The sequence below is a fragment of the Macrobrachium nipponense genome, chromosome 7 (genome assembly GCF_015104395.2).
Source record: "Macrobrachium nipponense isolate FS-2020 chromosome 7, ASM1510439v2, whole genome shotgun sequence".
NCBI lineage: Eukaryota > Metazoa > Arthropoda > Malacostraca > Decapoda > Palaemonidae > Macrobrachium > Macrobrachium nipponense.
In genome coordinates this window covers 49,388,451-49,408,602 of record NC_061109.1, presented here as the reverse complement: position 1 = coordinate 49,408,602, position 20,152 = coordinate 49,388,451, and the positions used below count along the sequence as shown (strand labels likewise).

At 41.4% G+C, this 20,152-nt stretch overlaps 1 protein-coding gene across 1 annotated transcript in view; it reads right to left on the bottom strand.

The window, feature by feature from the left end:
* The window catches only part of LOC135216964 (intermembrane lipid transfer protein Vps13-like), an 840,085-nt gene that overhangs the window by 657,411 nt on the left and 162,522 nt on the right, over positions 1-20,152 (bottom strand). The window contains 2 exon segments of the mRNA XM_064252490.1: positions 9,041-9,188; positions 10,857-10,983. Coding sequence (XP_064108560.1) covers positions 9,041-9,188; positions 10,857-10,983 — 275 coding nt within the window.

Sequence of the window (20,152 nt, the reverse complement as noted above, 5' to 3'; positions counted from 1 at the left end):
GGATATTCAATATCAAGAATTTTGCAGACCTCACCAAAGATCTCTACAAGCAATGTACTTTCATAGAGAGCACTAAGGTCTTGAGCAGTAACCCCATCTGAGTCCTCAAACAGTGTCTTGGGCAGAGTCAAGTGTAGACGCCTTAGGGGTCTGAAGTGAATAAGGCTTCAGAAAATTAGAAACAATTCCAGAGGCACCAGGGGTAAGTAAATGAGCCAAGGCTGCAGTCAATGAAGTTGGAGCACAAGACTTAGAGCTACAAAGACACGAATACCATGAGGACAAAACTGATGAGGAGATAACTGGGTGCCTTTACAACTTAAGCCACTGGGCAGCAGAACTGGTTGAAAGAAAAGAGGACTCTGCAGAGTGACTGGCAGAGGCAGACATGCAGCAGGACATGTGACAATTGTTTCTGACTGTGATCAAGGACATGAGTTCCCGTCATGCTTGACAGGCCAAGAATACTGCAACAAAGCCTGTTGAATAACATCAATGGTCATGGATTTAAAAGACAAGGATACCCCATGACAAGGCTTGAGGAGACTCATCAGCAGGGAGCCTCATTGGAGTCACTGGAGTAGGTCCGATAAGCAGAGAGAAGACTAGGGAGAACCTGAGCAGATGATATGGCAAAATACAGGCTGGGGAGACTAGAGCAGGCACTAAAGAAGGCTGAGGAGGCGAAGGCTGGAAAAAGAGGTAGCCAAAACAACTGATTCCAACACAGGAGAGATCAAGGTTGAAAGGTGGTCTTCCATACATAGAATGAGCATAGTATTCCTGAGAAAAGGGTGCAAGTCATTGCTGATGGATACAGATGACATACAGGAGTCAGGTACAGAGGATACAGAGGGTCCACAAATGCAAAGGGAAAAGCACAGGTCGAAAAGGCTCCAACTGCCCTGGTCACAGGATCTGAGGTACGAACAGAGTACCTGAAAACAGAAGCAGTCTACAATACAAGTGTGTCAAAATACATAGAAGCCAAGAAGTACACAGGAAAACATCTAGTGGGTGAAAGGGCTCTTGCAATGTGATAGGACAGAGAAACACATTGGAGAAAGAGAGACAGAGAAGCTTGTGTCTCAAAATGGAAGACTGTAAGCACCTCCTGCATAGAAAATCAACTGCATCAAGAAACTGTCTCTGCAATATGCAAACAACCTGAAATGATAGGACATCAACATGGACAGCCCAGCTTGATTACTAGGTATGGATTCCAATTGAACCTGGACAGGGGACTATCACGAAAAAGACACACCCTCACAGTGCAAGTGCAATAGGCCTGAAACAAGGGATGGATTATTATGGTGATGTAGACTCTTCATAGTACCAAGAAAGCAGAGGGGCTCTTGTAGGTATACCACTGTAGTAAACACCTATGTCACTGTCACAGTGGCCAGTCCCTACCTAAAAACAAGGCGATTATAGAACTAACTGCTGGCCCCTACATGAAGGCAACTGGAAACAAGAGGGCTTATCTAAGGATGCCATTAAAATATCACAAGAATTACAACCCTCACCAATATAAGATTGCTGAGGCATATAAAGTAACAGACATACAAACACAAGAATCACTTCATACTACAATACACTTAACATTAAATCATGAAAACAATAAAAAGTAATTAGATGAGGTAACAGGGAGAACCAGACGTAAATGTTACTCTACCCAGCCACAACAAATCAGCAAGAGAAGAACCCAACAAACTTCAATTTTGTGAATATGAATGTATAAGTGGCAAAACAAGTTAACAAAATGACAAATTTTTAACCAATTTTTGTATTTTTCATAACAAACAAACCTGAGGTCTTAACATTAGGATAATACTAGTGCCAAGCTGTAAACTGGTAGAATTAAAAATACCAGGTCACAGGGTATGTAGTACCCAGAATGCCCTTGGCGTCCCGTGACCTGACAGTTACTCTTCCAACCCAGTTAAAGACTGTTAGAGGGGTGGTTAGAGGTGGGCCTTTATCTGTTAAGACCTCAGGTTTGTTCGTTATGAAAAATACAAATTGGTTAAAAATGTGTCATTTGTTCATATACAAAACAAACCTTCGGTCTTAACATTAGGATAGACTTACTTATTGGTGGGATGTAAGTCTCTATAACCGACTGGGAGTTTGCCACCTTTATCCATTTCCGAATAGTAGATGTATTCTAAGACAATGGACTATTAACCCTTGAACCAAAGATATATGAGAATCTATTGGTTTCCCCTCTCTGGGTGTTCCTACGATGCCATGGTTTATTACATTACAGAAGCTGGAAAACTCTCCATTCTCATAAACCACTCCTGTCCCTTGTATCTGGATCTATTATCACCCTTCTCTCCCTATTATCGAGAGGAGTGTGTTGCTACTGAAAAGTATACTATAGTACTCTAGATTATCTTTACAGTATGGGTGACCCACCTCACCTCCATCTAGTCCGTTCCAGCTCATGATGGTTCTCTCCTTCATACTGCCCGTAGGTAAAGGAGTAGAAAGAAAGTAATAAAAAAGAAAGACCAATCATTTAATTCATTCTATTTTCATATCTTCATCTTAGACTAGACACAAACTGACCCGCCAGGGGTACTGGATGAGCTATACCACTTGCTGGGCCGCCACCACTGGACCCAAGGAAAAAGGGTCCAAGGATCTATGGGCAACATCTTTTAAATAAAAAGAAGTGAAAGTTGTTTGGCGTTGCTAAATACCGGCTTTCAAAATTCTCCCCACAGACATATTTTTCTTGAATGCCAAAGAAGTGCTCAAGCCCCTGATGTCATGAGCTCTAGCCCTCTCTCGGCTATTTGACCGTTTTCTGCCATGTATGCATTCCTGATCATTTCTCTCAGCCAAAACGATATTGTGTTCCTGGACACTTCCTTTTTGTTCCATCCCGTACTTACAAACAGCCTCCGGCACCCCGGCCTGAGATGCCTTGTCCTTCTTAAGTACACTCTTAGTACTCTGACGGGACACAGAAGCATTTTTTCCTTGTCATTGTCTACAAAGTCTGCCAGAGAAGGTATGGAAAAGGAGTCGAATCTCTGCCATCCGCTACCGATGGGTTTTGAGTTTTGGCTAAGAATTCTGGGACAAACTCAAATACCGTTGACTTCCAACCTCTTGAATGCTTTACCACATGACAGACCATGCAGTTCCCCCACCCTTTTGGTTGAGGCTAGGGCCAATAAGAAGACTATCTTCAAGGTCAAGCTCCTATCTGTGGACTATCTTAATGGGTCATCGGGGGGTTTTGTAAGACTACTCAGTACCATGGTCAAATCCCAATCTGGGGCTTTTAGTTCCTTTGTAGAACAGGACTGCTCAAAATTATTCATTAACATAGCCAACTCCCATGAAGACATAATGTCCACATCTTCCATGCGTAGGATCGAGGCTAGAGCAGCCCTGTACCCCTTCACCGCAGATACAGGCATATGCCTTTCTGTCCTGAGATATATCAGAAAATCTGCTAACTGTTGAATAGTGGTTCCGAGTGGAGACAAGTTCCCTCTACGACACCAATCACAGTATACTGACCATTTTCCTTTGTAGACCGCTGCAGATGACCTTCTGATATTTCCTGCCATCTGTGTTGCTGCTTTCTGAGAAAAGCCTCTCACTCGCAGGAGATACTTGACAGTCTCCATCCGTGAAGTGATAGGGACTTCACCGACTGGAGGTACCTCTCCACATGCGGTTGACCTAGTAGGTTGTTCCACGAAGGTAACTCTCTCAGCACGTCTATTAGGAGTTCCAACAGATCCGGAAACCATTCTGCCTTCGACCACAAAGGCGCTACCAGAGTCCTTTTGAGGTTCTGGGACCACATTACCTTGTTCAGAACCTGACGGATTAGACAAAATGGAGGAAATGCGTAAACGTCCAGATTGTCCAGTGGGTGTTGTAGCGCATCTTCTGCTACTGCCTCTACGTCTGGGATTACTGAAAAATACACTTCTAACTTTTTGTTGTACCTGGTTGAGAATAAGTCTATGATTGGCCTTTCCCACAATATGAGCATTCTGTCCACTACCTGTTGATGTAAAGACCACTCCGTTCCCAGGATCTGATCCCTCCGGCTCAACTTGTCGGCCACTATGTTTCTTTTTCCTGGAATATATCTGGCCATGATGTCTACTAAGTTCTCTACAGCCCACTGATGAAGTTGAACTGTCATCACGTGCAACTGCCAAGATACAAGGCCTCCTTACTTGTTTACGTAAGCTACTACTGTGGTGTTGTCCGACATCAATACCACTGATTGCCCCTTCACCCTCTCCCGGAATTCCTGAAGCGCCAGAAACGCTGCTTTTGACTCCAACACGTTTATATGGAGTTCTCTGTCTTCGCAACTCCATTTTGCTGAAATCATCAGCTCCTCCATGTGGGCTCCCCAACCTTCGAGTGACACGTCTGAGAACAGCAAGAGGTCCAGAGAGGGTTGCTGAAGGGGAACTCCCACTGTTAGATTGTTGTCCTGCACCCACCACAGTAGATCTTTCCTCACCTCTGTCGAAACGGAATTTGCTCGTATGGGTGATCTACTGTTAGCGACCAAAACTTCTTCATCCTCCATCGCAGAGATCGAAGGTGTAGCCTCCCTTGTGGTACCAGCCTCTCCAAAGAAGTTAGAATTCCCAGTACTACTTGCCACTGTCTTGCTGGCTGTGTTTGTTTTTTCAGAAAGGCATTCACCACTTGCTTGCATTTCTCTACCCTCTGGTCTGCTGGGAACACTTTGGCTTTTACTGTGTCTATAATCATACCCAGATACACCAGCCGTTGACTTGGATCCAACTTCGACTTCTGATTTATCACAATGCCTAGGCTGCGACAAAACTGCAGAAGGGTCACCCTGTCCCGAAGTAATTTTTCACTGGACTTCGCTATCACCAGCCAGTTGTCTAGGTATCTTATTAGCCTGATCCCCTGAGCATGCGCCCATGTCGACACAAGAGTGAATACTCTTGTAAAAACTTGCGGAGACGTTGTCAAACCAAAGCACAGGACTCTGAATTGGAAAACTTTCTCTGAAAGACTGAAATGGAGAAATTTCCTGGAAGACTGATGGACTGGGATCTGAAAGTATGCGTCCTTCAAGTCTATTGTCAGCATAAAGTCCTTGACCCTGACTGCTTGTAGATCTATTACTGTCCTCCAATACCCGTTGGCTTTGGGGACAAGGAAAATGCGGCTGTAAAACCCCTTTGACGGAATCGATACTTGTTCCACAGCCCCTTTTTCCATCATCTTCACTTCCTCTTGCAAAATAAAAGTCTTCTGAGGTTCCTGAGCATAAGCAAGATGTGGTAATGGTTGTTCTGTGGGGTTACTTCGAACAAAATCAAATAACTGACCCTGAGAACATCCACCACTCACTGCTTCGCTCCAAATTCCTGTCACACCTTCCAGTGATTCGCCAGGCAACCCCCCAGTGGTGTGGCTGAGTGATGAGAGGCGCCCATCCTATCGTCTTGAACCTCTCCCCCTTCCCCTAATACCCCTTCCTCTGTTGTTTCTATTGTGAAAGGGCTGATGAGCTAACTTCTTTGGGGAAGAGGGTTTTGTTGCTCTATTTGAGATGTTATGTCTCACTGGCTTCTTACGAGGTATTTGCTGATGCCTTACCTCAATAGGGTTAGCTTGACTTCCAGATGTTTTCCTAACTGCCTGCTGTACTAATCTGTCGTTAGTGTCCATCCTTCTTCTATAGCCTCTTCCAGTATGCCCTCTGGCAACAGCAATTGAGACTCTAGGATATCCCCATTCCTCATTGCTAGCAGGGAATCCAAATCAACAGTGTGGCTTAATCTAGCCAAAGCTGCATCTCTCCTCATCAACAGGATATTTGCCCAAACATTGGCACTTAAATTTGTCAAGTACGCAATTGCTTTGGAACCTGATTGTAGCAATCTGATAAACACTGACTCATCCACTACTTTTCTCGTTACTTGTGAGGATGCAATTTTTGCCACTGCTGTTGACCAAAGGTCTAACCAAGAAGCAGTCTGAAAGACAGAAGAAGCTGTTGCTTCCAAAGTAGCAGCTTCCTGACAAATCATCGAAGGAAATTCCATCTAACTTGTTCCAAGGTTAATCCAGGTCTTAACCTTACCACATCTGGGTTAATTTGTCTAGATGGTAAAGGAACCATTGGTGTCGTATAATATTTCCTATGTTTCATCATTGGGGGAAATAAACTTAAATGATCCATTCAATCTTAAGGAATTATCCCTTCCAGCAATCTGTGCATTTACATGTTGTAAAACTGACTCCGCATGACTTGAGCAAGGTAATTCATAAGACACCTTCGTATCCTTTTTCAATCCAAACACCATGTTGATCCCCGGCAGAAGCATACTGGCAGGTGTCTCCGTGCTTCCCGAAAGGTTACTGAATTGACGAATCAAATCAATCACCTCTGCATATGAAGCCAGAAACTCCCGATTTTCTCCTTCCTCCAGTTCTAACGTATTGTGTTCAGCCACAGGAGACGCTAGCTCACTCCTATCCGCTGACAAACATCCGGGTGCGTCATGGCCGTCTGACCCTTCGCCCGCGGCATCTTTGATCTCTGATGGCTGCCGACAGCTCGATCTCGAATAATCAGTAGGAGAACGAGTTAGCCTAACTCCTTCTCTGCTCGCAGATCTAGAGCAAGAACCCCACCTATATCTCCACGATGAAGGCTCTCTCGAAACCGAGCTAATTTCCTCTCTATCTCTATTAATATCGTCTCCAATGACCGTCGGGGAATTCAGCCTTGATCTTTCATCGAGACGAACAACGCCTTCCACCAGCGTATCAGAAGAGTTATCAACTCTTTATTATTCGACCTTTAAATGGGAGCTCTCTCATCCTTTCTCCTTATCTTCAAAGGTCTTTCAGATGACACTGGTATCTGTTCTTTATTCCTTGTTGAACTATTCCCACTCTTCGTTGATTTTATCAACGGCAGTGTAGTCTCTCTTAGACTCTTTGTCGTCTCTTCTGGCATCTCCGTGGCGGCCGCTATCCCAGTGACCGTTGATGCTTTCACTCGTTCGGACGCCTGTAAACGACTTCGTCTGTTAGCGTTAAGCTTACCAGCCACTGTCTTCTTTACTTTGTTGCTAACCAGGATGTGACAGTCCTGGCTCGAAGATGAAGAAGAATTCACTCTTCTCCTCTTGGCCCGAGGATCAGTCACGAAGTCCCGTATCCTCCAACGCTTGACTGGTACACGCAGTGACGTCATCGAACTTTGCGATGACGCCAAACTAGAGGAAGAAGACAATTCACGTCTTTTCTTTTTGTCTTTCTTAACTATCCTCTCCTCTAGAGCTTGTAATTTCTTCATGACTGTGTGTACCAGCGAGTCAGAAAGTGTATTTGGCTCCGAAGGCAACGAAGTAGATAGAGAAGCAGTAGGCTGTGACATCATCGTGTCTGCCATGTCAGTGTGTGACGCAGGCTGTGACATCACCACTCTTGTAGGGAGAGACTGAGCGGCTGCTGCTGGCAGCCCTGAATGTGCTGCAAAAGTACTTCCAACATTCTGCATCACCGGAAACATTGATGTTGTTGTCGTTGCCGCAGCATTAGTTCCCATAAAGTGCAGGCCAGGGGGACGAGGAACATTCAAAGTTGTCGGGCCCTAGTGGAATCGCGACGCCATATAATGAGACAGCAACCACGCCAAGGTTGGTAAGCCTGGTAGGCCTAACGCTGACCACGTTCCTTCCATTCTCTGCGCATTGGGAACCGACACCTGGAACAAAGATGGCGATGCTCCCCCTCTCCCTGCCGGGAATGACAGAGCGTAATTATGTATGAAATTACCCAAAACCCCTCTTGGTATTTCCAATAATGAATCACTAAAAGAAACTGAAGGAGTATAGGAAATATCAAAAGCAGGCGACGAAACATATGGAGCAGTCTGGTTTCTTGCCGATACAAAAGAAGCCGACGACACTTGGTCATCCAAAGATAGCATCATCTCCTTTCTTTTGTACTGGCCCTTCCCATAAAACTTCATCCACTGTTCCATCGACCAACCACGACAAACTGAACAAGGATTAGTAATAGTACATACGTTTTCTCTGCACCTACTACACATTGGATGTGGATCTGTAGACAATGAAGTTAAAAATCTTGAACAAGGAAACCCATTCACTCCAGGGCATTTCCGTTGTCTCTTCCGAAAACCCGAAGAAATTTCCGTTAATGAAGCAAAATTCTCCATCTCACAACGTACACACACCTATCAGATCACACCCACACTGAGAACACCCAGAAAAAGAAAAAGTAAAAACGGAAAAATGAATAAAATCGGGCAAATGAAAAACCGGCTTTAAAACAGATAGAAAGTAATCACGTCTTATCTTAAAGGCGGTATGAAAGTAACTGTCAGGTCACGGGACGCCAAAGGCATTCAAGGTCCTACATACCCTGTGACCTAGTATAGATGCCAATAGTCCCTGGATCTCACAAGTTTATTTTTAATTCTACCGGTTTCCAGCTTGGCGCTAGTATTATCCTAATGTTAAGACCGAAGGTTTGTTTTGTATATGAACAATTAACATTACTGAAATTCAGTGACCTGGATGAAATTCCTAAGAAAAGTAACAAAACTACAACTGGCTGACTTTGAAGGGGCAGTGAGCTACTCCTCATAATAATGCTTCAATTGCCAGATGAAAAGCTAAGTAAATAAAATATTCACCAAATACAGCTCATCACATTACCAGGATGAGGCAAAAAGATAGGGTAAACCATGACCAGCACAACAAAAATCTGACAAACACTTGGCAATCCATGGAGAAACACATCAAACAATTGGTCGCAGAATAAGGGGAACTGATTAAAAGCTATTTATGATTAATGAGAACTGATTAAAAGCTATTTATGATTGAGAACTGATTAAAAGCTATTTATGATTGAGAACTGATTAAAAGCTATTTATGATTGAGAACTGATTAAAAGCTATTTATGATTAATGAATATGTAATACAAATTTATATTAACAATTATTTGACTTGAGGCCTCACAAACTTACTGTAATGCATATTCTGAGGACTGTTATCTCTTGAAGCAATAAGTGAATGAAGGCACTCAATTTTCTTATCTTTGGAGCCCAAATCTTCATCACTGAACATTTCTGCATTCGCATGCCAGTAAAGCGACAGACTGTCAAGACTATTCAGCTGTTGAAAAAAGAAAGGAAACTCAATAAAAACAAACTTGAAAGGAAAGTGCTTTCTGTCTGCATTCTCCTCTAGTCCAAGCCCTCTTCTTGTTCTCCAAAACTTACTAGGACTTTCATTTGATCAGCAATGCTGACATTTTCAAATCTTGCATCAATTTACTCTCTCATCCAAACAAACCAGCACCATCATAAACATTTTTCCTATGATTTACTCCAATCAAGTTCAAGGTCTTCATCTATCTTGCTATCCATATTTCTTAGATCTTCCAAAAAAGCTTTGTCCTACTATTTCCATCTCTTCATTCCTTCTTTCCTCATGTCCAAACCTTTAAAATCTTTGAAATCTTGGTCAATTTTTCCTTCCCAGAACAACACACCTCCACTGATTCCTTGACATTCTATCTCTTTCATATGCTTTATTAAGATTTGGATTCCATCCCTCCCAACTTCTTTTCTTTGTCCTTACCACATGTTTTTCAGCCTACTTAATTTTCCTCCAGTATATACATCTCTATCTTCTTCCCTGGCTATCATTTGACAGAGCTTCAAGACTTTAACTTCTCTTCAGTTATTGCCTACTTTTTTACACCCTGATTCTTCACCAACTCTGTTTATTAATATTAAATCTATTAATTTCCGCATTTTTTTCTTACTTTATTAACATGAGAAGGTTAATATACTTTTTTTGTGTATTGACAAAGACAAAATCTGATTAGTTGACAAAAATCCTAAATTTTTAAAATTCTTCACTGGATTACACAAGCTTTTTGAAGGTGCATTTGATTATTGCATTTGTATGCCAATAAAAAATTTTTGTTTTTTCAACTCCAAAGTATTTACTCAATCACATTTTCTGGATGTCTCTTGCCTTTAATGCTATGATATGTTTAAATATTGTTTAGACAGACTTCAAATGTTGAAGAAAAATTGTCAACCCATATCACATGCTGGAAAAATACTGAGATATGAAATGTATCAAACATCTGAACCTCATATTTTCTTCAGCTATTTCCAATCTTCTTTGCATTTCTATCTACTATTTTCCTTAATTATTTTTAATATTACTGCATCCTATCTATTATTGGATTAGCTAGGAAAAGTTTCATGCTGTAATTATAAACAACGGTTTTCCTTTTAGGTGATGTGTGTATGAAAAAATTATATAGAATCAGCTTTGTTATTTCATATATTTTGAATTTCTAAGGGTACAGAAAGTAAAACAGTGTTTGTAATAACATCACCTTTACATAACCAAAAGCTAGCCTATACACAGATGGTCTTGTAATTAAGCAGTCATCTTATAATACTGATATGAGATAAGTTCATGAAAATTTGCCTTAATTTTTTACCATGTCTTATCTAAAGGCCATCTTATTCACGGAAATATACCGTACAAGATATGACAAAAATTTGTGAGCTCCTAGGTGCCAAAGATTTGTTTTTATATCCTTATTGTATACAGTTGATTACCATAACTCCAAACAAAAAATTTAACCATTATAGCTTATTTCCTTGTATTTGACTAATTAAGTACTAAAAAAAAAAGTAGCTAGCACCACAACATACTACAGCCAAACTAAACTATATCATGGCATTAAAATAACAAAATATTGAAAGTTTCCATTTGATACCTTGCTAAAGAGCAAAAAGAGCAATTAAACATTACCTTATAAATAAATTTGTCTGTGTCTAAGCAAGGGTTCCAGTTAGAATCTGTACTTTTCATGGACAAGTCACTCAGAGTTACACCTACTGCAAACACATTACCTGGAGAGCTGACTTTATCTTCGTACCTGAAAGTACATTAAACCAATAAAAATATTAAGATCTGACCTTTAGATGAAATAAACTTCAAAAACCAAGAAATCTGAAAAATGATATTAATAGGTTTACTACAATAATGCTAAAGAACTGTTCAATGCATTTCTTATCCAAGAGTCAAAATATATATATATTTTTTTTACTTTAGTTTAACCAGACCACTGAGTTAATATTAACTCTCCTAGGGCTGGTCTGAAGGATTAGACATGTCATTTAAAATTTTTATAAATTATTATTAAAAATAAATAAATAAATATTTGTTATCTGGAATATATATTATCTAAAAAATAAATATTTACTACCTGGAATATATTATAAATTACTATATATTATATTTTATGGTATAAATGATTAAATTTAAGGAATTTTAAAATATCAAAAAGTGAAAATTTGTCACTTTCTGACAATATTTCTTTAAAAGAATATCTTCTGAATAACATGTCTCTTAGGATTTTATATTTTGGGACAGATTTTAAAAATATGCTTTACTGTTATTTGTACATTACATATTTCACACACAGGTATAGGGGCATGGGGGTTACTCATTCGGTAACCACGTGTCAGTTTAGTGTGACCAATTCTTAGCCGTGTCAATATTACTGAATTCTAGCTGCATTTCTGATAGGATGATGGCCAAGGGTCTACAGTTTCTTTTATTTCTCTTAATTTATTGTTAGGATGGTTTTCCCCCGTTATTTTGCCATTTTTTCTTAATAACAGACTTACTGTGTCTAATATAATCTTCTAGTGGCAATAATTCTGCTAATATTGGGAGTGTTCTAGCCTCTTTTGCATAGGTGTCCGCTTTTTCATTGCCTTCTAATCCTATATGAGATGGTATCCAACATAGAGTAACAGATATCTTTTGTCTTTTCATTTCATGTAATGTATGTCAAATTTCATTTATAATTTGTTTTTTGGAGTATAAGAGCTTATTGCATTTATTGAACTTAGTGAATCGCTAAAGATGGTTACTTCATTAAACTGGTTTTCAGATATAGTTGTTAATGCTGTTTTTATTGCTAGTAATTCAGCAGTGAATACTGATGCTTTGCTTTGTAAGGAGGCTTGGATCTTTATATTGTTTCCGTAAACAGCGAATCCAACTCCCATATCATCTTTGGAACCATCAATATATATGTGATTAATATTGTGTATCTTGATATGTTCCAGAGCATATTGTTTCATAGCAAGGGGATTATTCAATTTATTAATTGGTATTGTACACAATTTGCTACATATCTGGGGAGCACTTATCAACCATGGAGGCATTATTTTGCTAAAAATGTTATTGTTATAATACAATTAAGTTTGTTCATACTTACCTGGCAGATATATATATAGCTGTATTTTCCGAAGTCCGACAGAATTTCAAAATTCGCGGCACACGCAGTGGGCGGCCAGGTGGTAGTACCCATTCCCGCCGCTGGGAGGCGGATATCAGGAAACTATTCCATTTTCTATCATATTTTATCAGTGCCACTGTCTCCTGAGGGGAGGTGGGTGGGCACTTTAATTATATATATCTGCCAGGTAAGTATGAACAAACTTAATTGTATTATAACAATAACATTTTGTTCATGAAACTTACCTGACAGATATATATATAGCTGAATCCCACCTTCGGATGGTGGGAAGAGACAGAATAGGATTTTTGGGAAACTAATTAAGTAGATGAGAATAATCTTGGTTTCCTCACTGTTAGCATAGCCGACTTCGTGATTACTGTCACCAAAGTCTGCTTCTGCGTTACTAGAGTTGCCAGCGAGGTAGAGACCTGTAATGCTGGTGCGCTCTATATGATCTGTCAACGGGGGCGTGACCACAATGTGACTAGACCATATGACCATATTTCTGAGGGCAACAAAGCTAAAAACCACCACCTGACCTAACCTATCAAAGTTAGTTCCATAACTTCTAGGCTAAAGAAAAGGAACGCGCCTCAAGCGACCAACCCTTCAAAGTTAAAAGACACCTATCCCTTTTCTATAGGATAGGATTCGTGTTGCTTGCTGCCCCCAATAATATATCTACGGATATGTATGGTCCTAGCGACGTACAGATCTCAAATGTCGTCTTCACATCCCGTCGGGAGTGTGAAGCGAACACAGAGTTGCTTCGCTAAAGCGTGGCACTCAGGATGTTACTGAGTGTCATGCCCTGTTGAAATGCTTCCGAGGCCGCGCCCTCACCTCTTGAGCATTCATATTAAGAAAAAATCTCAAATCTTTATGCAAACATAATGAATGAGACTTCTTAAAAGAACTCCTTGATTATAATGCCAGGGTGTTCTTGGACATGAACCAGTCTGGTCTTCTACGGAACACCGCAGATTGTCCGTTGATCTCGACTTTCTATAGTTTTATCAAGATAAAACTTGAGAGACCCGACAGGGCACAGGACTCTCTAATGCCCTTGCCCAATAATTTGTGCCATACCCTTGGTCTCCAAGCCTTCGGGTCAAGGTTAGACAGTTTTCGTTCTTATCAAGAACGGAAGGCTTAGAGGACAGACCGCATTATGTCCTTTAAAGCTAAAACCTCTGATGATGGCTAAAACCTCACTAACCCTCTTTGCCGTGGCTAGAGCGGTTAGAATGTTAGCCTTTCTGGTCACGTGTATTAAGTTCGCAGAAAGGATAGGTTCGAAACGCTTTTGGCATCAGAAACTCAGACTACGTCTAAGTTCCATGCCGAAACCTGCGATCCAGAGATTTCAAGATCTCCCCAAACCTCAAAGATCGTGAAGCTTAGTTGTTTGACAGAACCGAATCTCTGAGCCTAGAGGCCGTCAACAACATATTTGCATATTCTACAATAGTTAGGACTTCTATCTTATCTCATACTTCATACGGAAAGATAGAACCATAAAGAAATTCACAGAGGTCGAGGTGGAGGAACAGTCATTTCCCTTCACTATCTCCAGAAACGGCCCCCTCCGATTGAACACTGAAAATAGGCAGCACTGCTTTGCCTTGGCCAAGAGACTGCCATTAATCTTGAAGATCTTATCGCTTCTCGATAGTCTAAACGCCTTCAGACTCAGAGAGGAGAGATATTAGATACTTCACTAAGTGACGATGTGAGATTACACCGATTCTCTCGGGAAGGGTCTTTGGACAATTCTCTGAATTACCTGACCTCTGTGAATCCAACCTCTTAGAGGCCAACATGTGGCGACTAAAGCTAATCCTCTAGGATCATGAATAAGGGAACAACTTAAGAGGAAGCTCCTTCGTCTTCAATATTACGAAAAACTTAACGAAACCTCTTGAGGATCGTTACGTTCCGTGCCCAAGCCCATAACCAATTCTCTCTTCTTGAGCTATGAGAGAGCTGAGAAATTATCCGAGATGATTTGGGCCACTCGATCCAAACTCACCCTTCGAGGAACTGGAGAGCCGACCAATTTGGCTTCCAATTCTTTCAGACAATGTGCCAGAACATCTGTTCCTCTGTTCGGATGTCTGGCACCCTCTCGCTATCACCCGAGGTGATCCTCAAGCCGTTGAGAGAAAATTAGAATTATTACAAGATCTTTGATGTTATTCCAATTTCTTCGTGAGGAAAAATTGTAGAGGTCTGAATTGCTGTTTATTCAGGGAAAACAAGCTTCTCCAGCGAGGAAATGGTCCCCAGCAAACTCATCCATTCCCTCACTCAGCCTGCTTCCTTCCCTAAATAAGGCTGCGCTTTGCATAAGCAGGAGAGCATTATTATAGTGCTATGCCGCGGTAGATTCGTACAGAATTCTGTTACCGTGGCGGTAACCCGCACTGAACAAGTATAAGAGATATCTTGTTGAAATTTCTAAGTAAACGGAAGGCATGTTCATTCAAGATTACTAGAAATTTCCTCAACCCGAGGCTAAATCCATGATTGTAGGGCAGAGAGACGGTTTCATTTCAGCCATTCCCGCAAGGAGAGAGACGTAAACCAACCGCGCATGACACCGAGCTAGCCGGTACTGCGTAGATCACAGTTAACAGCAGCCTTGTTCATCGTCTCGCACTATCTGCCTGAGTTGCCAGCTACCTCCTTTTACGAAGGGATAGGTATGAATTATCGAGCAAAAGGAAACTCTCAAGCAGGCATATTTAAATGAAACAAAATTCGCTAAATACAGAAGCTGAGTTGGTGTTGCAGTTCAATTAGAATACTTCTCGTCTAAGTCGCAATCCGTAGAATAAATGGATATGCGCCTACCCCTCGGACAATTCAACTGCTTAGTAGAATCCTGTCGCGAGGTTAATATACGTAGTATATTTATAGGATTCTGAACAACGATCTCCATCCTAAATTCTTTCCTTCAAGAAAACAAAATAAGGATTGGAGATCGACCACCTTCGATCTCTATCAAAAAGAGTGAAGGAGAAGTCTTCCTCGAAGGAAAGCTTCAATGGTGAACATAAGAAACTATCTGCCTGAGTTTGCCAGCTACTCCCTTTACGAAGGCAATAAGGTATGATATTATCGAGCAAAAGGAAACTCTCAAGCAGGCCTATTTAAACGAAACAGAATTCGCTAAATACAGAAGCTGAGTTGGTGTTGTCGTAACAATACCTGAAGAGTTGTTCTTACTCCGAAAACTCTTGGAAGGTTGAAGGGAGTGTCAAATAAATACATTAGAACAACAGTTCTTTCGGCTTCTATCCGCAGAGGTAAATACGATATGCGTATATGACTTGACCCATGCGTTAGCAAAATGACGCAAAGATAAACTACGTAAGTATTGTAGTAATTTGAACATCGAATTCTCTACTACATCTTTCCTCGACGAGGAAGAGAGAAAGAAAGGAAAACGACTGTCCACGTTTTAATGAAGGAGACTTTTTAAAAGAAACTCTTGACTCTTTGCCAAGACTCTTTTCCAAGAAAAGGGAGTAATATTCAAATAGAGATCATCAAGAGAGAACCGAGGATCGAAAAGGACCGTTCAATGTTCTTATGATATTGGACATAAGACTTCCTGGATCTAGTCTACAAGTCTTTTTCTTACTCCCCGGATGAGCCTCTGAAAATGAATGAGAGCTCTTCCGAAATTTGTTAACGAGTTTATCCGCTTAAACGATAAAAACGTTAAAATCTATGTCAATGAGAACTACCCCATTTATGAGGGATCCCCCACTTAAATGACAAAACGTTTAGTATCTTGACAATGGGGAAACGTCCCTTACTTGACAAAACTATTAGCACTTTGCTAATAGGGGAAAACCCTTTAACATGACCGAAAGTCACCCAGGAATCCGAGTATATAATCTTCCCGATTCTCAGAGAAATCGATGAAGAGGAAAGAGGGATCGAAGAAAAAATTCGGGTATGTCTCTCCGCTAACTCCGAATCCTTTTTAAAAATTTCTGTAAAGGAATGTCCTGTGGAGAGTCCTGAAAAAACCTCGTCTTGACGAGCGTTTATAAAGCGTCAAGCGTCCTAAGAAACGTCGTGAACAGCAAATAAGACGCCTTCTACAAGTCTTTTCTCTCGCAAAGCGTCCGCCGAGCTTCCACCGAAGCGTCCTGGCGAATGTCCACAAAAGCGTTTCCTGGGAGGCGTTCCTCAAAAAGCGTCCTGGAAAGCGATCCTTGCTGAAGCGTTCCTTCCATAAGCGTCCTGCTGAGCGTCCTCAAAAAGCGTCCTGCTGAGCGTACCTTCGAGCGTCCTCTTAGCGTCCTCAAAAAACGTCCTGCTTAGCTAACGAGCGTGTCTGAGCAGAGAACACCAAGTCTTCTGAACGACGTTTCAGAGAGGAACTCGTTGAGCGCCCGGCCTGATGCATGCAAGGCCTGCCAAGAGGCGTCCTGGCGAGCGACCTTGCCAACATCTCAATGTTATGACGAACCGCGTTTTGCGTATGACGTTGAATATTTTCAAGGGACGTCCTCATGCGAGTCTCCATGGAGAGCCGCACGCTGCTCCTGAAGTGTGTGAACACTAAAGGAAGACGTATGGCTTTCGTCTTCAAGACGGGCCTTAAAGACCTTCATACCTTCTTACAAAGACAGTGGCCGCCTGTGCGACAACTTGCGTCTTAGTAATGCAAAAGAACATCTCCAGAAACGCACTCAGCAAAGGAACGCCGAGCGTCCGAAAGACACCCTCGCAAGGTGCTTGCCGAGCGTCCTGGAGAATGTCCTCTACTTATAGGACGTCAGCACCTCCAAAAGCTTCCTCACGTCTAAATTGCCCTTCTTATGCCGAACCAGAGACATAAGTTGTTTGACTGTGCAAAGCAGCTTGCCGGACGTCAAACTTATCAGCTTGCTTTTACGAAGTAAAGCGAACGTTACATAACGTATACGGAGCGCCATTAGGAGAGGAGACGAATACTGAGTTGCTCCTCCAAAAGGTGGAATCTAGAATGTCCTTGATTACCAAATCCTTTTGGAATGCTAGCGAGGTTGAAACAGCTCTAACTTCATGAGCGTTCACTCGCAGGAGGCTCAAATCACTCTTCTGGCAAGATGAATGAGCCTCCTTAATATGTCCCTTAGGAAAAGAGCCAGTGCATTCTTCGAAAAGGGGTAAATTGTGGGTGCTCTTCCTGAGCACCATACATTACCCGAAGGACCTCTTACTTCCTTCGTTTATGTAAATATAATTCGAGAGCCCTGACAGGGCACAGGACTCTTTCATCCTCTCGTGACGAGAGAGAGGACGTGAAGCGTCCTCTTCTCTAAAGCTTCTTTAGGGGGCGCGAGTCCTTCCGAGAGCTCCAACCCCTGTGTGGGGAGGACGCCTCGGAGGACGAGAAGCAATCCTTCAAGATTCGTGCACGTGCTCGATCTTCGGCAGCCTGGGAAGGGACAACAGGACCTGCCGAAAGGAAGCCAGATCAGCATGAAAAACCCGTAACCCTCCTTCGGCTTTTGACATGCCCTCTCCCTGGTTTCCTGGGAGTCCGACAGAGGTCTAGGCCTAGAGCGTTATGGGGCCGATCTGACGTTCCCTCCTAACGAGAGAGAGGACGTGAAGCGTCCTCTTCTCTAAAGCTTCTTAGAGGGCGCGAGTCCTTCCGAGAGCTCCAACCCTTGCGCGGGGAGGACGCCTCGGAGGACGAGAAGCAATCCTTCAAGATTCGTGCACGTGCACGATCTTTAGCAGCCTGGGAAGCGTCAACAGGTTCTGCCGAAGGGACGCCAGATCGGTGGGGAGCCCCCGTAACCCTCTTGCGGCTTTCGACATTGCCCTCATTTTCCCTGAGTCCTGGGAGTCCGACAGAGGTCCAGGCCTAAAGGCATTATGGGGCGGATCTGACGCCCCCTCCACAAACACAAGGGGCACTTACAACTTCAAAACAACTATGATTGGAGAGCGAGCACTTTAGTCTAAGATTACTTGATGTAATCCTCAGCAGACACTTCTTCTAGGCCCGTAAGCCATGACCACAGGGTTAGGCAAAATAAAATCTACAGGAGGTTAGAAGGTTCATTATTTCTAACTTCTGTTTACTGTGGAGGAAAACTCCTGATTCTAACACGCTCTAAAATGCGTACATGAATCCTACTTCTTCCGTAATCAGTCACACATTACACTAATTACATTGAACTTATGCAAAGAAAACATGTAAAAACGTCATATATACTAAGCGGAACGTGTCTACCGAAAGTTCCGGTAGCCTCACCTTACCGCATGCAGACAACAAAGTCTGAAACTAGGCTAACTAGCTTCAGACATCAAATGCAATGAAAAAATTTACGATAGCGTATGCCTAGCCACAAATCCAAGTCAATAATCGAAAGAATAATTAGGATACTTAAGCGGCTAATGAAGTTTCAAAATCCTAGGCGGAGGTCTGTAAACAGTTGTTTACCGACCGGCGACAGAAAAAAATATGAATAGAAAATGGGAATAGTTCCTGATATCCGCCTCCCAGCGGCGGGAATGGGTACTACCACCTGGCCGCCCACTGCGTGTGCCGCGAATTTTGAAATTCTGTCGGACTTTGGAAAATACAGCTATATATATATATATCTGTCAGGTAAGTTTCATGAACAAATTGTAAAATTTAATATTATAAAGGTCATTGTCATTAAATAATCTATTAGCTCTAACAGGGAAGGATGGGATAATTTTTGTATGTATTCCAGAAATAATCTGGATCTTTAAATAAATTTTAAGTTTTTGCTGGACTATTTACAATTTTTAAAGCTCTGCACATCGTTGTTATTTTGAATCTATAAGATAGTGGCATTTCTCCACTTTCTACAATCAAGGATTGGACTGGTGATGATTTGAATGCTCCAGTGGCTAAACGAAGCCCAAGATGATGCACTGGGTCTAGCATTTTGAGAGTTGTCTCACTAACATAACTATAAATTGGACTGCCATATTCTAATATTGGTAGAACTGTAGCCTTATAAAGTTTCAATAATGTTTCTTTATCAGCACCCCATGAAGTGTGGGGTAATTTTTTTAATATATTTAAAGCTTTCAAGGCCTTTGCTTTGGTATGTCTCACATGGGCCTTCCAATTCAAATGATTGTCAAAATATAGGCCTAAAAATTTGACTTCTGGATAAAATTGGATGGGAGTGTTATTCATGGTAAGAGATATATAACTTGATTTTTGAGCCAGCGCTGATCCTTATAAAATGTTATTGCTTGTGTTTTTTCAACGGAAAATTTAAATCCAACAGATAATGCCCACTGTTCAGTTTTAGCTATGGAGATATTTAAAATTCTTTGGATGTGGCGTAGGTTGTTTGAAGTGTAAAAAAATGGCAAAATCATCAACATATAAGCTGTTGTTTACATCTTTTGGAAGCATTTTAACAATATTATTGATTGCTAATGCAAATAATGTGATGCTTAGTACACTGCCTTGTGGGATACCTTCTTTTTTTCAAATGTTTCTGATAATACTGTTTCAATTTTAGTCTGGAATGTTCTTTCTGTTAAGAAATTTTGTATAAAAATTGGGAGTTCACCCCTTAGATTTATGTCATATACGGTAGAGATTTTAAGATTGAATCTCCATGTTGTATCATAAGCCTTTTGAATGTCGAATAAGACTGCAACAGTAATTTTCTTTTGTACAAATCCTCTTTTGATTTGATCTTCTAGTGATGTTAGTGAGTTTAAAGTTGAATGATTTTTCCTACTTCCAGATTGGGTTGCTGCTAGAACTTTATTTTTCTCTAAA